Source organism: Spermophilus citellus, assembly GCF_964194105.1.
Source record: "Spermophilus citellus genome assembly, chromosome: 3".
In the NCBI taxonomy this organism is placed as follows: Eukaryota; Metazoa; Chordata; class Mammalia; order Rodentia; family Sciuridae; genus Spermophilus; species Spermophilus citellus.
This window is the reverse complement of record NC_138184.1, coordinates 44935077-44953250: the sequence shown is the minus strand read 5'-3', so window position 1 is coordinate 44953250 and position 18174 is coordinate 44935077. Positions and strand designations below refer to the sequence as shown.

General features: G+C 38.2%; 1 protein-coding gene across 7 annotated transcripts in view; it reads left to right on the top strand.

Annotated features, from left to right (window-relative positions):
* The window catches only part of OXNAD1 (oxidoreductase NAD binding domain containing 1), a 104357-nt gene that overhangs the window by 17310 nt on the left and 68873 nt on the right, over positions 1–18174 (top strand). For all 7 annotated transcript variants that reach the window (XR_014021076.1, XM_081286208.1, XM_081286207.1 and 4 more), the window contains 4 exons: positions 1142–1248; positions 10691–10832; positions 16685–16927; positions 17713–17821. Coding sequence is in view for 6 of the 7 variants with exons in the window: in XM_081286208.1 (XP_081142334.1) it covers positions 1142–1248; positions 10691–10832; positions 16685–16927; positions 17713–17821 (601 nt within the window). In the remaining variant the exon portion in view is untranslated. The remainder of the gene's footprint in view (positions 1–1141; positions 1249–10690; positions 10833–16684; positions 16928–17712; positions 17822–18174) is intronic.

Genomic DNA, 18174 nt, shown 5'->3' with positions numbered 1-18174 from the left:
GCAAGGAATTTTTCAGGAGAAAGAAGATATTTTAGGAGATATTTAGAGGTGGCGAGAGAAATGACCATCCAACATGAGAATTGTCAAGTGGATTTTTTAAAATGATCTCCCACTGATGGTTTGATTAGACCTGGTAGACCTATTGTAGAAAAGGGCCAAAATGAACTAGAATTAGGGTGGGAGGTTCATTGACCTTGATGGTTTTCCAGAGCACCCTTTGATGGAACTGTGAAGGTTGCCTTCCAAGGAGGGGATTGCATTTGGTCAACTGCTGCTGCTTTGATTTGCTGCCACAAGTGGAGTTGAAGCCAAGTAGGAAGTTGAAGAAAGAGTCTTATTGTCTTTCTTTATCTTTTGAAGATATTGCATGTTTAGAGGAGGAAGAGAAAAAAAAGAAATACAAAATGGAATGAAGAATGAGCAAATAGAGAGATTTTGAAGTTGAGGGTTGCATAGTTCTTGAGCTGGTCAGTTTTAACTAGTTTCTGGAAACCAGAAACTTGAGCTAATTGCAGGGAAGGGCTCTTTCTGTTGCACTTGTTGTTTTTAAGGTCTTAAAATGTGTATATTTTGTAAAATATAATATATAAATTAGAAGAACTAAACAAAAAAACATGAGTATAGACCCAGTTTTTCTATTAAGGTTTAACACAGTTACTCTGTAAAATTGCTTAGAAAAGGGGAGAGTGTTTAGTGCTTGCCTTTAATTTCTGAAATTAGTTCATCATGGACTCTACACATTGCAGAGCAACAGTGGGCCTCATTTTGTGCAGTTGTAATGGAGCATTTAGAGGTTAGGCAGGGTTGCTTATGGGTTCTGATCCCCAGTGCTCTTTGTGCATGGCATGTGACATATACTCATTAGACAAATGCTGGTTAAACAATCTCACTAAAAGATGATTTTTTTTTTGGGTAGGTAGAATAAGATTAATATTATAGTATGTCTTTCAAAAAGAAGTTATTTAAGATTTATTCACTTGATGGCAGACAAACCCAAAGCAAATTATACTTTACCTGGTTGAATGATTTTCGAAAGCAGTGTCTTTGTAGAGTTCAAAAAATCTTAGTTCTCAGAAAGTCCCTGGTTGCCCGTTAGGCTGTGTACACGCTAACCTAAGCCACAGCTTATCTCTGGCCACAGGTGGTGGCAGCGGCTAAGGTGTGTGGAGCTGCCAGTGAGTCGCCTTCAGTGAAGAGCCTCCACTTGCTTGTTGCGGATAAAGACTTTTCCTTTAAAGCTGGCCAGTGGTAAGTGGCTTTTCTTTTTTTCAAGGGTGTGTATTTAAGAAGGTGTCATCAGATTGAAGGGATTCTTTTCAACTTCTGTGGCTAGCTGTTCCCATTCCCACAGAGGAATTCTAGGCTATTTCTGTTCATGGTGTGCCTTTTCTGGTATGGAGAATCTGATTCTTTTCTTAGCTTGAGCCCACTTCAGTTTTGACCCTGTGGCCCTGTCTCTCAATCATATAATGGAAACCGCTTTGAGTTTTCCAGTTTCAAACAAAGAAGCTAGTTCTAGTGCATGGAATTGACAGCTTTGAGTATTATGTTCTCAGGAATGCATCCTAATAGAATACAATGCAGTCATCTAATCTGCTTGAGTTTTGTGTTGCTGGGGATTTGTACATTTCTAAAAGTCTTTTTTTAATATCTAATACAGAGTTGACCAAGCAGTCTGAAAAGAATAACCAGTTATGTCATAGAACTAACCATCCTCTTGACTGAATTCCTGTGTTACTCATACCTTGCCTGGGTTAAGTTTAAATATTTTGCTTAATTTACTCACAGGATTCCCCAGTCAGGCCCAGCTCACACACAAATCTTAAGTCTGTTCCATTCCACTCTGAAGACTAATCAGTATGCTGACAAGCTAGCAGGCCAGCTGTCCCACTGTTCCTTGGAATGGCCTCACTGAGCTGCAATTCAAGTTGAATTGTAAATAAAGCAACTTGTATTTCCCTAGGAAAGGTGTGTTTGGGTGTGTGTGTGTCCTTTATTTAAATAAAGCATTCATTTCTAAATGAGTTTTCTGGTATGTCAATCTCCATAGTATTTCTTAGGAGTCACTTGACTAATTTTGGCAGTCCATCTGGAGATGTGGTTTTGTTAGGAGGAGGATGTGTGATAATAGCAAGTGTGATAATAGCAAGAGTTAGCAGTCTTGTGTTAATAGTTTGCCTTTGAATTTAGAACTAGAAAACAAGATGCTGATTGCAATAATTTGCGTTTGTGAAGCAATTTACTGCAATCTTTGCACATGTTCGGTGATACATATTAAATCCATTTTGGCAGTTTTGGGGGTGGGCAACATATTTACCCTTCAAAAATGGTTTAGCAGTTATTACATTGAAAAGTGAAAACTTTAATTGTAATGATCTGTTTTTCCATATTTCCTTTCTGTGGAAGTGTTTGTGTCCTGTGCACAGCATTGTCTCCATGCCTTCAACTCTGAATTATTCCAAGACTGACTCTAGTCTCCTGGGTAGAAAAAGCCTGAGCCTTGGTTATAATGCTCCACCATGGTGTGCCTGCAAGTGCATTAGCTCTTGCAGACTGCAGTTCTCTGATAAGAAAAATGTCATCATTCCCTAGCCATATATACAGAAACGAGGTCCCATTGTGATTCCAAAGAGAAAATTATTCATGGTCGGTATTCCATTCCAATGAATGGATTTGGTCACTGACATTAGAACTGGTTTTAGTGTGTGTCTCAGACTTTTGCTTCAGAAGTCACACAGGGGATGGTGATCACTGGTTGATTGGCAGTGACCCTTTTCCTCCCAGCTGTGGGTCTAGCCTTCAAACCCTCCCCTTTTAAAAGACTTCACCCTTACTGTTGATTTATTATATATCTGGGGTTATGAATTCTTTTTGGTATTTGACTTTATGATTACCCAATGACCATTTTACATAGATTGGTGTTGTCCACCTGTTCTTTGCTGTTGCTAGGATTGGTTTGTGTTCTAGGGTTTTCTTAGATGAACGGGTTAGTAGTAACCTCCATGTGGCATTTTGGAGAAGGCAAGGATTAGTGAGAGGAGTTAGGATGTGGCTGCCTCCCAGCCAGTGGTGATCAGAGTGGAGAGCTGCTTGAGGTGAAGAGAGGATTGCTGTTGGGCTTATCTCTGGGATGAGAGATTGGGCCATTGTCCCACATCTCTCAATTTTTGAATGACAGCTCCTGACACCTGCCAAACTCTCAGAATGAGGTTCCAGGAGTAACTTTAAATAAATAAATGTTGTCCATAACCAATTTGAGCTCTGGCTACACATCCCCATGTAGATTTCTTCAGCACATAGCAGAGAGAAGTCTAAGGGGACTTTTCCTACACTGCACTGTGTTCTAGCAAGTCAACCCAGAGAGAAAGGCCAAAAGGAGAAACCATCTCAAAAATATCTTTCCTATGAGCAGGGCTACAGCTCTTGGACTCCACTTACCAGTAGGTTGACAGCTTGCTTATTAGCAAGTACCTTCTTGGTAAGTCCTGCTCTTGACCTTGTCATTGCTCTTTCCTATTTGTGGAAAGACTGACACTCCCTCTCAGGGCTGAAGTGTGGCACTAACAATCCTCATGCAAGATCTTGATTGCCCTGTTCCACTTGCTGCCTTCTTCAATGGCTGCACTGCTGAGGATGGGATCCATCCCCAGAGGGAGGCATCATGGCCTCATGTTCTGGAGACTGCCCAGTTCATATTGAAGACTACCTACCTGCTAGGTCTGATGTGGGCCTTTTCCACATTTCTCTGGGCTTTGGTTTTCACATCTTTAAATAGGGAGCAATAGTATTCCTGTTTGGGATACTAAGTGTTTTTGCACAGTGGCTAATATTAACTTCATTAGTTTGGTATTTTTTGTTAGTATGCTAGTCAGCTCATCATCACTATAACTAAAATACCTGATAAGAACAACGGTTTCAAAGGTTTCAATCCATGGTCAGCCAGCTCCGTTGCTCTGGGATCAAGGTGAAGCAGAATGTTGTGGTGGAAAGGCATGGCAGAGGAAAGCTGCTCAGTTTATGAAAGGCAGGAGCAAGAGAGAGAGTGACTGAGACTGTGACTGTTCACTCTAGTAGCCAGGGACAAGGTATAATCTCAAAGGGTACATTCCCAATGTCAGTTCCTCCAGCAATGTGTGGTAACTGCCTATAGTTACCACACAATAATCCATTCAGATTATCAATCCATCAGATGAATTAATTCACCATTGAGGTTATAGCTCTCCTAATCATTCTACCTCTGAACATTTCCGCACTGCCAAACATGAGCTTTTTGAACGACATGTTATATTCAAACCATAATAATTAGTATTTCACCCAGTCAGCTAGATTATCTGTGCTGGTGAAACCCAGGGGGTCAGATTCCAATTCTTAGTTACTTGGCCAGTTCTCCTGCAGGGAAGATGTTGGTTCTGCCTATAGAACTGCGGGCCAAGTCAGAAGGTCAATGAGTGCACACTGCCAAATGACGTTACTGATGGTACTGTCAGTGATGAGTCCGTTCTGGGCTGTCTAAAGGAGGATGCCCAAGAGGAAGCAAGGCCAAAGCATGTTTGCAGCAAAAAGACTTTTAGTTCTGATATAAATTTCTTTGATAGAAAGCAACTTTGGGGACTACTACCCCACCCTTGAGTAGGGTCACTGTGTTGTTGTGTTGTTGACAGCATACAAACTACACAACTAGATGCAGCAGTGCTGAATTTCACACAACTACACAAAGTGCATTCCCTGGCTCTTTATCTAGCCTCTGTCCTCTGTTGACTTGTTCTAAGACTCAGTTTAAGTGGCTGCTGCTTCTCAATTCCTTCACTCCTGGTGGTATTGACTACCCCTTCTCTGATCTGTCTCCCTACCTTAATATTTTATCAAAGCCCACTTACTTGTATTTTTGTGATTTCTTTCCCATTAGAATGAATTTGTTGACGGCAGGAACCGAGATACCCTTAGTTTCTGTACCTCCCATTGCAGTGCTGTCTGTGGTAGGCAGGTGGGTGAGGAGCTCTGAGTGCTGTAGCAGAGGACTAGAGTTTGGGATCTCATATCATCATTTGACTATGGTTGGCATGCCCTGTGTGCTGAGCACTGGGATCACCTCTGTGGATAGGACTTAGCTGCCTGCTTTGTCAAAGTTGGACACAAATGTGTTGCTTTACTACACACCTGGATCCCTTTTCTCAGTTCTGCTTATACAAAGTAGATGCCTCTGCTCATGTTCCTAGAGTGATTAATCCTACAAAGGGTGTTTTTTTAAGGGTTTGTGTTTAAAGTTTAATTCTTTCATGGACAGGTGTTTTATGAAATATGTACTGTGCATATTTTCTTAAATACATTAATATGGGACTTCTAATATAATTTGAATTTTTTGTACCTTTTAATTTAGGAGTTGTTTTCTTCTCCGAAGGTAGCTTTCCAAAGGTGAAAGGGATCAATCCTTTTTAGTAATCTAAGGAAAAGGAATTTATCACCATCGAGCAGCAGAGGGTGCTGTAGTTCAGGAGATGAAGCAGCAAAAGTAGCTATTTGTTTTTTATTTGTATATATGGATAGCGTATAGCACACATTAACAAATGGGAACTATAGTGTTTATAGTTTTTATATTGCCCAAAATGAAAGGGAAGTTAAAGTATTCACAGAGAAAAGTCAAGTGAAAATAGGTAGAAGTAGGTGAGATGGCCCTTCCTGGAGCACTTCCAATCTAGAGCCCTTTTTTGGGGATGGGGTGGAAGGAGGGTACTGGGGATTGAACCCAGCAGTGCTTTACCATTGAGCCACATCCCCTGCTGTTTTATTTTTTAAAGACAAGGTTTCACCAAGTTGCTTAGGGCTTCATTAAGTTGCTGAGGCTGGCTTTGAATTTGTGAGCCTTCTGCCTCAGCCTCCTGAGCCACTGGGATTACAGACGTGCACCACTGTGCCCGAATAGAGCTGTTTTTTTTTTTTTTTTTTAACTATCAAAAATGAGCAAATGTCTAAGGCTGTAGATTAGAGTAAAATATATTTTAAGGTCATAGACCAAACTGATAGAAAGCCTCTTGTGCTTTTCACATAAGCTATGTGTAAGAAAACAAATGGAAATGGGATACTTTCTGTTCTTGATGGCAGAGAAATACCTAGAATGGGTGTTAAATCTTCCTAGACATGGGGTTGAGAATTTTTCTTGGTGCTGGGTTCTAATACATTTTTCTGTCCTTTTTACAAGATTTGTTGCATTTCCTATAATCTGCACCAAAAAGGGTTTCTGTGGCATAGGAGTTTTGAGCTTCCAATAATTCTAAATGTTCTAGGCTGTAAGATGTGGTTAGAAGAAAAGGAGAAACAAGCCATGACACAAAGCCACGTCAGCCTATTTAAGTTTGGCAAATACCAGCAAAAGTGTTTTTGTGCTTCCTTCCTTGTTGTACTTCTTTAAAAAGCATTTTTTGAGATAAGTGAATTTTATACATTAAATGTTATGTAAAGAGTACAATTCACTGGGTTTTAGTATATTCACAGTTGTTTATCAGCCTAATCAAATTTTAGGACATTTTCATTATCCCACAAAGAAACCCAGTACCAATTGCCATTCATTGCCCATATTCCTGCCCCCTTAGATAACCATGGATCTACTTTCTGTCTCACCAGACACTGATATCACATAATCTATGATTCCATTTGTTTATTTATTTTTTTGGTGGGGGGTGTACTGGGGATTGAACTCGGGGTCACTTGACCACTGAGCCACATCTCCAGCCCTATTTTGTATTTTATTTAGAGAGAGGGTCTCACTGAGTTGCTTAGCGCCTTGCTTTTGCTGAGGTTGGCTTTGAACTTGTGATCCTCCTGCCTCAGCTTCCCAGGCTGTTGGCATGGGAGGCATGCGCCACTGTGCCTGGCAGATTATGTGATCTTTTTGTGATTCCTTTGCCTGGCTTCTTTCACTTAACATGATTTCACGGCTCAACTATGTTGTAGCATATAGCAGTACTTCATTTCATTGTATGAATATATTTTGTTTATCCATTCATCAGTTAATCAACACTTAGATTGTTTCCATTTGGTGTTTCCATTTGGGGGCTATTGTGGATAATGCTACTGTGGCATTGGTGTACAAATTTCTAAATGGACATATATTTCCCTTTCCCGTTAGTGTAAACCTGATTGAAATTGTCAGGCCATATGGTAACTCTTAACATTTTCACGCACTGCCAAAATGTTTCCTAAAGGATATGCCATTTGACATTCCTACTAGCATTGTATAAGGGTTCCGAATTCTCTAAACTCTCACTGAAACTTGGAGTTTTCTGTCCTTTGGATTATGGCCATTTATTTTATATGAAGTGGTAGATCATTGTGGATTTGATTTACATTTTCCTAATGACTAATGATGTTTAACATTATTTCACGTGCTTACTAGCATTTTTAATATTGTTTTTGAAGAAATGTTAGTTAAAACCCTTTGCTCATTTTAAAATTTGGGTTTTCTTTATTAATGAGTTAGAGGAGTTCCTTATATAATTTGAATACAGATCCCTTAATAAATGTATTATTAAAATTTTTTCTCACATTCTGTGGGTCGTCTTTTAACTTTCTTGATCATATTTGTAGCACAAAGTTGTTAACTTTTATGAAGTCTAATTTCTCTATTTGGATTTACCCTTGTGGTTTGGTGTCATATCTAGGAAACTAATGCTGTGAAATCTACTCCTGGATTTTCTTCTAGGAGTTTATGATTTTGGCTCTTAAATATTTAAGTCTGTGCTCCATTTTTATGTGTGTATGAGACAGATGTCCCTACATCATTTTATTTTTTGCATATAGATATCCAGTTGTCCCAGTACCATTTGCTGAATAAACTATTCTTTTTCCATTGATTTATCTTGGCACCTTTGTCAAAAATGAATTGACTGGCCAGGTGCAATAGCTCATGCCTATAATCCCAGTGGCTTGGGAGGCTGAGGCAGAAGGACCATGAGTTCAAAGCCAGCCTCAGCAAGAGTGAGGCACTAGGCAACTCAGTGAGACCCTGTCTCTAAATAAAGTACAAAATAGGGCTGGGGATGTGGCTCAGTGATTGAGTGCCCTTGAGTTCAGTCCCTAGTACCCCAAAAAAACAAAACCAACCAAACCATAAATTTAAGGGTTTATTTCTGGATTCTTAATTCTTTTCTATTGATTTTCATATCTGGCACTGGTTACACCAACCAGTACCACCATGTCTTCATTACTCTAACTTTGTGGTAACTTTTAAAATCATGAGGTCTGAGTCATTTATTTTATTTTTTTTTTTTTGCAGTGTTTTTTTTTTAAATTATTTTATTGTTGGTTGTTCAAAACATTACATAGTTCTTAATATACCATATTTCACAGATTGATTCAAGTGGGTTATGAACTCCCATTTTTACCCCGTATACAGATTGCTGTGTCACATCAGTTACATTTCCATTGATTTACAAATTGCCTTTCTAGTGACTGATGTATTCTGCTGTCTATCCCATTCTCCACTGTCCCCCCTCCCCTTCTCTCTCTCCATCCCCTCTACTATAAATCGTTTCTTCCACTTATATAATTTTTCTCCTACTCCTCCTTTCCTCTTATATGTAATTGTGTATAACCCTGAGGCTCACCTTCCAATTCCATGCAATTTCCCTTAACTCTCCCTTTCCCTCCTGCCTATCATCCCTGTTTAATGTTAATCTTCTTCTCCAGCTCTTCGTCTCTACCCTGTCCTTGGTTACTCCCCTTATATCAAAGAAGACATTTGACATTTGTTTTTTAAGGATTGGCTAGCTTCACTTAGCATAATCTGCTCTAATGCCATCCATTTCCCTCCAAATTCTATGATTTTGTCATTTCTTATTGCAGAGTAATACTCCATTGTGTATAAATGCCACATTTTTTAATCCATTCATCTATTGAAGGGCTTCTAGGTTGGTTCCACAATCTTGCTATCGTGAATTGTGCTGCTATGAACGTCGATATAGCAGTGTCCCTGTAGCATGCTCTTGTTAGGTCTTTAGGGAATAGACCGAGAAGGGGAATAGCTGGGTCAAATGGTGGTTCCATTCCCAGCTTTCCAAGAAATCTCCATACTGCTTTCCAAATTGGCTGCACCATTTTGCAGTCCCACCAACAATGAACAAGTGTACCCATTTCCCCGCATCCTCGCCAGCACTTGTTGTTGTTGGACTTCTTAATGGCTGCCAATCTTACTGGAGTGAGATGGTATCTTAGGGTGGTTTTGATTTGCATTTCTCTGACTGCTAGCGATGGTGAGCATTTTTTCATGTACTTGTTGGCCGCCATCTTCCCTCCCCCTATCTGAGTCATTTAAATTTATCCTTTTCCAGGATTGTTTTAATGATTCTGGGTTCTTGAATTTCCATTTGAATTTTTTTAAATTGTCAGTTTCAGCAAAGAAACCAGGTGGGGGCTTGGTAAGGTTATTGCATTGAATCTGTAGATAAATTTGAGATGTATTGCCATCTTAGCAATATTAAATCTTCTAATCCATGAACATGGAATAGCTTTCCATTTATTTAAATCTTTAATTTTTTCAACATTTTATAGTTTTCAAGTCTTTGTTAAATTTATTACCAATTTTGTTTTTTTTTAAGTGCTATTACAAATGGATTTTTTTAAATATATTTCACATTTGGATAGTTCACTGCTAGTGTATGGAAATATGTTTTTTTATATACTGAAATACTGCAACCTAATTTGCAGTTGTTTAATAATTATATCTTTTTAGTGAATTCTTTTGGGTTTTCCATGTATGAGATGACACCCTCTGTAATTCCTCCTCTCCAATCTGAATGTCTCATATTTTCTTCTCTTGCTTGCTTTGGCTAGAACCTCTAGTGCAGTATTGAGTAGAAATGGTAGGAGTAAATATCCTTGTTTCATTCCTATAGGGAGGAAATTTTCAGCCTTTCATAATTAAATAAAGGTTAGCCATGGGTGTTTTTAGGTGCCCTTTTTAAGTTTGAGGAAGTTCTCATTTATTCCTGGTATCTTGAGTGCTTTTATTGTGAAAGAGTGTTGCATTTTATCACATGCCTTTCCTGTATCTAGTAAGATAATCATGTGGGGTTTGTACCTTATTCTACTAAGTAGTATTGCATTGATTGTTTTCAAAAATTAAATCAACCTTGTATTCATGGGATTTAAAAAAAATTTTTTTTGTTTGGTTTCTTTATTCAGAAGGGATATTGGTCTGTAGTTTTATTGCAGTATTTTTGATTAGCATCAGGGTAATACTAGTAGCTTCACAAATGTATTGGAAAGTATTCTATTTTTGGAAGAGTTTGTGAAAGGTTAGTATTCTTTAAATGTTTGGAATTCACCAGTAGTCATCTGGACCTGATCTTTTCTTTGTGGAAGTTTTAAAATGACTGATTTAGTCCTTTGACCTCTTATGGATCTGTTTGGGTTTTCTGTTTTTCTTGATTTATATTTGGTAGTTGTGTCTATTTAGGAATATGAGCTTTTCATCTAAGTTAACTATCTTTGATATACAGTTGTTTATATAGTTTCTTTATGTTCCTTTTTATTTTTGTAAGATTGATAACAGACACTCTTTTTATTGTTAATTTTAGTAGTTTATCTTTTTTCTTCTTTGGTCAAGTTAACTAAAGTTTTGTCGATTTCATTTATTTTGTTTGACTGTTTTTTAAAATTGCTTCAACAGTAATCATTTATCTGCCTTTTCTTTTAGGATTGATTTCTTTATTCCAGGAGTCTCTGTAGTTGGTGGGTTTTCAATATGCTCCAGTCCCAGACTGCTAGAGCAAGAGAGAATGATAGAATTGGCAGTGAAATATACAAACCACCCGCCTGCTCTTTGGATTCACAATAAGGTAAGCAACCGCTTTTTTAAAAATTGGAGATGTGGGCATCTCTGGCTTCCACAAATTTGGGTTCAGCTCACTTGATCTACCTAAAAACCCTAATGTTGTGTATAAAGGGTACATGTTCACACACAGTTTCCTAGAAAAGGTAAAGATAAGTATGACTCAGAAGGCCTGGGATTTGGAGATAATTTGTTTTTACCAAACAATATTTGGTGGAATACTATTGTAGATTTAAAATATTTTGGTTTTGATAATTGACCGTTTGTTGTGTAAATGGTAAATCTGTAAAGCAGATTGTTTTACTATAATTATCCTAAATAAAGGAAATTAAATTATAATTTTGTCCAGTATTTGGAGGAAAACTACCTCTGATTACATAATACCGTGGTGCCTAGAGATGAGCACAAATCCATGGTGCTCTCCATTTTAGCCCCTTGAGAGCTCTTCACAGGGTTCTGAGAGGCAATCCAAATTTAACTGCATACTTAAACACATACTTTACCACAGGGCTCAATACAAGTCCTATGTAAGCTGCCTGTCATTACTTGAACTCTGATAGCGAAGTCTGAACTCAGAATAGGTCAGTTACTTAATTTTTGGCCCTTGTTTCCATCATTGCCATCCTCTTCTTGATTAGAGTGTGCCTTCTATATTTACCAATAACCTCCATCCCATTCTGGGCATTTAAAAAAAAATCTCCTTTACCTAAAAGAAATGTATGATACAAATATGGCTTCAAAAAATCTGTATTGTCCCTTTATTTTCATGGAAATCATTGAGCATCAACAACGGAAAACAGGAAACTGTAAACCTTATTTTCAGCAGAACCTGGAATATACTCCAGTATATTTTTTTTAAGGTTTTAGAGAATTGTATTTATGTAGGAGCCACATGAGACTAAGTAGAGGAAAAAGGCCAATAGTAGCAGATTCCACAGTGTATCAACAAAAATACATGTGTTGGGGGTAGGACATCTCTCTTATCTGTAAAAGTTTGGAAACAAGGTTGACTTCCTTGACTGCAGAAGTCCCACCTGGCTGCAACATGGTTTGTTTAGGAGAGAGGGCATACAAAGAATCATATTGACCAGTCATATTTGTAGGAAGTAATATGCCTTTGTAGGGGCTCAAGGAAGCTGCTGTGTTGTGAAAACTTGCTAACTTAGGACACTGTCTTGGCCCATCCCCCAATACAGAACCCTCTTGGAGAGAGTTGGTCTTCCAGAAAGCACAATTTATCTCAATTTCATGAAAGAAATCAAAGAAGACATGAGTAAATATTCATGAATTAGATTGAATATAAGTTACTCCTCCTTAAATTGACTTATAAATTATAACATAGATTTATTATGTTGTGCTCATTTCTATATTTACCAACATTATGATACAAATATGGCTTCAAAAAATCTGTACTGTCCCTTTATTTTCATGGACATCATTGAGCATCAGCAATGGAAAACAGAAAACAAAACTGTAAACCTTATTTTCAGCAGAACCTGGAACATACTCCAGTATATATTTTTTAAAGGTTTTAGAGAATTTTGTTTATGTAGGAGCCACATTTTAGTCAAAATCTTAACAGGAGTTCTTGTAGATATAAACAAATGATCTTAAAATATATATGGAATGTAAAAAGAATAGCTTAAACAGTTTGGGAAAAGGAGCATAAGAAATAGAAATCACATTACTCAAATTTAAGATAAAAATAAAGCAACAGTAATCAAAATAGTGTGATACTGGTGAAAAGATAGACACAGTTCAGAAATACAACCATTTGTTTGACAAAAGTGCTAAAGAAACAGTGGAGAAAGGATACCTTTTAAACAAATAGTGCTGGAATAATTTTACATCTATATACAAAGCAAGAAGTTTGACCTAAGCCTTATACTTGAAATTTAAAATTAACTCAAAGTTAGTTGTTGATCTAAATGTAAAACATGATCTTATGAAAGTTCTAGAAGAAACAGAAAATACTGGGAATTTGAGGACAGGCAGAAGTCTTAAGACATGACACTGAAAGCAAGATTCATAAAAGAAAATAATATATAGGACTTAATCAAAATTGAAAGTTTTCTTGCAAAAGACTTGACAGAATTTAAAAAATAACCTACATATAGACTGGGAGAAAATATTTGCAAATCAGGTACCCAACAAAGGACTTGTACCCAGAGTATAAAAAGAACTCTCAAAAATCAACAAAGAAAACAGGAAACAATAATTTTTTGAAATGGGCAAAAGATTGGATAGACACTTCACTGGAAAGGATATAAAGATGTAGAAGGATATTAATATCCTACATGTTCATTGTATTTGTTCAGGACGGTCCCCAGGTGCTTGCTTGCCTTGGCATTTCTACTATAAATATATCCTGTCACATTTTTATCCTTTCATCTTCTGAGTCCCCTTTGGTATGGCCTTAGCTGCCTCATTCCTTTTTTAGAATTATCTGTAGATTTTTCAACCCATTACTGCCTATCAACTGCTCGGAGTCTCTAAAATATGCCACTGGGGTGAGACCAACAAGAGGTCCACATGCCTCTTGTCAGATTCCAAGTGAGCATTGCCATTCTGGTTCCTAATGCTCTGAACCTGTGAATATGTACTCACTCAATACACGCACACACTCTGCCCTGCGGTTGCTCTTGGTACCCATGTGACCTGACCTGGTGCTGGTCCACAGCTCTCTGCTAGGTTTCATGCCTCATTGGCATTTCAATGAGGGAACTTATTCTTAGAGGCTGTAGAAAATTTCAAAGTGGCGTTGCCTGAGTGCACCTCCTAATTGTGGTGCCTGTTCTCTGCCCAGTGGGAGTTGCAAACAGCCTTTATGAAGTCAGATTTTCTTTGGAACCATTTTCAGGTGGCTATTTTCCTCCTGAGGATTTTGTCTTATTAAGCTATTAAGAGTGGACAATGGAGGCACGTGAGTGTCTGGGTGGCAGCAAGCTGGTCTGTTGAGACATGGATAAAGTGCCATAAATGTCTTCCTTTATTTTATTGGCTTTGGCTCAAGCTCTTGGCAGGGTAAGGGGTTCTGGATAGCTATTGTGTACTAGGCTGCAGTTACTATGGAAAGGTTTTTTTTATTTCACAAGTAAAAATCTATACTCAAATTTGATACATTTCTAAGTAATTGAAGGTAACTTCCTTTTAATTACATGTTATGCTATATGGTGTCTTGAGTCTTGTGTTCTTGCTATCCTGGCAGTTTTTATTGATCAGGAAAAGAGAAAGATGGCTTTTGATTCTTTCCAGATGGTAGCAAATTAGAAGATAGATCTATTGAATATTATTTTTGTCACTAAAAAAAAAAAAAAACAAAAAACAAAAAACAGGTTTCTTTGGTATTATCCTTCCCTGGGGTATATTTTCTTGGCCGTTCTGAGGTTGAACATACATTAGTTTCTAAAAACAATGAGCTAACAGCTTTCTTTGTTGTCACTGCTAAACACCTTGAAGATGGCCATTGGGGAAAAAAAAACAATGTCTCCCAAATTCTTATAGAGATGTGTATGGGAAGGTAAGAGAGAGATGGAGGATGTAGGAACATGAAATCCATTTTCATCATAAGGCAGAGTTTCTTGTATTTTAGGTTCTATTTTCAAGACTTGAAGGAGCATTTTACTTTGGTAGCCAGTACAACCATTCCTAGATTGTTATTCCTAACCAGTGCTCCCTTGGTGCTAATTTCTTTTGTCAAAATGAAAACTCACTCATGTAACAATTTCCTGCATATTTAAAATAGTTAAATTAAGACATTCCCCTCCCCAGAGATTTTCATTCATTTAACAGTTCTTTACAAAAATGACCTATTTTATGGATTAAAATAATTTTCATTTTTCTTATATTTTTTCTCTAAGTTTAACTCATTTTTAAGAGCCTCAAGTTAAATTCCTGTCCAAAAGTACTTACTACTCACCTGCCTTGTGAGATGCCAAGGTATGAATGCCAAAGATTTGGTTCTCAAAAGTTGTGAGTGTGTAATTACTTAAGGAGAGAGTTCACTTACCAAGAATATGTAATGGGACAAACCTATGCTCTTAATACAGATTTCTTTATTCCTGGCTTCTGTTTTTTAGTAGTGGAAGAAGGAATCAGGCTCACCCACCACCTGTTCTCTGTGACAGCCATAATAATGAAAACACTTTCTTTCATAGAGCCAGATACCAGCAGGGAGTTACCCCTACTGTGAGTCATTTCATGCCCACAACAGCCTGGAAGTGGACAGGCAGGTGTAGCAAAGGCTCAGAAGTTAAAGGACTTGCTGGATTTTATTGAGCTGTATTAAAATTCATTCTTTTGACTCAGGTCAGTGTTTTTCTCCAAAATGAGGGATTCTCAACCCTGTCAGAGTCAATGCCTCCTTTATAGAACTATTATGAAATGAAATTCATAATTGAGACAAACATACATTTAAAAAATGTGCTTACAAAGGAGAAGTAAAGAAAAATGATCAAAGACTATGTATTTCATTATATAAATGCTTGGGCATATCTGAACTAGATATAGAATGGAGTGCTTCAATGATTGTTTCTAAACATAGAACACCAAGAATACCCAGTCTACAAATGGTGATAACAGGAGTGTTGTGTGTGTGTGACAAAAGAACACATGTCACCACCAATGCATGTGGTTTTCCAGCACAGTGAATACGTTTGATAAGGTTCTGAACACACCAGGTACAATGTACTTAGTGGTTACATTCTGGAAAATTCAGACCAAATAAAATCTATTACAAATAAACTCAAAGACTTTTTTGTAATGAGTTAAAGTCTAGTCTAAGACCATTACAAACCACTTCATCTATCTATGTAACTATGGGCCATTTAGAAGTCATTGTCAGGACAGTCCTGTGTGTTGCAGATAATGGTATGGTGGTCAGTCAACTCCTAAATAAAATAGCCCTGATTTGTATTATTTGGGGATTTCTGTGCTGTAAATACATCAATGACTGATTTTTATACTACCTACTGGATCATAAAATTCCTGCAGATTTAACCATCAGTTTAATAGGTACTAGCTCTGGGACTTCAGTAATTTTGTGGGATATCTAGCATCTCTGGCCTTTTCCCCTTAAATGCTGGTTGGGTTCCCTAAATCATTGTGACAACAAAAAGTCACAAGTTTCCAAAACACCCCATCAAGGGCAGTACTGCCCCTTTGAAAACCAATGTTAATCTCTGGTGACACTTCTGGTATAAGTGACCTCACCAAGTAGTAAGTGCATTACCTGGGTTGGGTGTATGTGAGACTCACTCCTGGTGTGACTTCTGGCTGCCTGTTTTGGATGCTCTGGAGAGAAGTGAAACAGTGTTGAACAGTACTGCAGTGCTGGTCTAAGCTTGCACAGCTGATCTGGCTGTACCCTGCCTGAGATCAGGAGGGAGACTCCAGTATATGCTTGTCAACTCTGATGAGCCCAGAGCAGCCCGCATCATGACCCTTGTTTCATCAGGCCTCTCTCAGCCTTGATCAGAACAAAGGAATACCACTTACAGATAAAAGGAGACCCCATACTCCAGAGCTCTCCCCTGCTGGAGTTCATTACCACTTTTTTCAACTTACTTTTTCACCTGAGAAGTTAACAAATGGCAGAATCACTGAAGCAAGGCTGCTTTTCTCAGTTCTGGAGTGAGTGTGCAGTTTGAATCATGAAGGCTGGGCAGCAAATGGCCTGCATCATGGACAAGTAGAAGTAATTCACAGAGTCCTGGGACAACTGAGAGCAAGCTATTTTAAACATAGTCTTAAATAGTGATAAGAATGCAGAAGGTAGACTCAGTGGGTTTTATTAAAGTAGAATTTTTTTTAAGACTGGTACCATAAAGGACTAAAGGATCTTTCTCTTTTCTGCCCTAGTGTACACTTGACTCTGAAGTGGCTGTGAGAGTGGGTGGAGAGTTCTTCTTTGACCCTCAGCCCACAGATGCCCCTAGAAACCTCGTGTTGATTGCAGGAGGAGTTGGAATTAACCCCCTGCTTTCCATCCTGCGGTACTCAGCAGATCTCCACCGTGAGCGGGCAAACAAAGGAAGTGGATATGAGATAGGTACAATAAAACTATTCTACAGTGCAAAGAACACCGGCGAACTCCTGTTTAAGGTAAGGGCAGGGGGAGAAGTATGTTTCATCATTTGCTATAAGCAAACTTGTGTAGTGGTACTAAATGTCCACAAACATTTCTTCTCTAGGTTCTGATTTTTCTGCAAAGGTTCAAACAAAAGACTTTGCAAGGCTTAAACATGATCAAATGAAAATTAACACATCTTACCCAGGATAATTAAAACTGTCGGTGTTGAGGAAGCTTTTAGTTAAGGAACAGGATAGGGTGGGGGGTTGATGGGATGGAATCTAGAGGTTAGGTGACAGGAAAGTCACATGGTACCATGAGTCCAGAAGAGTTGAGAGATCGACAGGTGGGCTCGTGTCACAGGAGTAGGTGAGACCTAGATTGTTTGAACCCAGCTGGGTAAATGAAACCCCATCAATTGCATCTGTTGAAACTAAGTACATTCCATGGAGAAGGCTTTCACTCACGAGTGCTTAGCAGCTGCAGAAGTGAACAAAAGAACAGAAACAGTTAAAAGACACAACTGTGGTCAGTGAAACTGCTGCTTAATTGCCAATGCTTGAGAAAAAGGAAAAAGAAAAAACTCCCGGAGAGTTGGTAATATGGTTGTTAGCATATTCAGATTTCAATTAAAGCCAAATAGCCCTCTATACTCTGAATGCTCTGGCCTGCTAGACTGCAAACAATATCTCTCTAAGTAGAGCAAGAGCGACAGACGTGTGTAGAATGGGAGTTGTGGTTCGGCATCAGTGGTTGGGCCCATCTGCTTTGATTTTTTTAAAAATTGTAGTGTGACCAAATATGTTTGCTATTCCAGAAAAATATCCTCGATTTAGTAAATGAATTTCCTGAGAAGATTGCATGCAGTTTGCATGTTACAAAACAGACTACACAAATCAGTGCAGAACTTAAGCCATATATCACGGGTGAGTGCCCTGAAGATATTTTGACTGTCTCCATGCAGTTTTTTGGTGGACGTGGCTGCCATTGGTTGGGCGTAGATGCTTTATTGTTGGGAATTGCTGGGTGGGAATGTCACTACCAGGAGAATTGAGAGATGATTCATCATGGAAAAAATAAGAAAATACTTAGTTGGATTTACTTATATACAGGCTTCCTATTACCCATGTTAAAATTTTATTTTTCACATTTTTTAAGAAGCCTTTGCATCATCACTATACTGTTCATGAAAAAAGTTATATTCCATCCTTGGCTGAATGGATTCCATTTGCTATTAATGGTCATTTAAATTACTTGTCTCCCCTGTTTGGAAGGATTT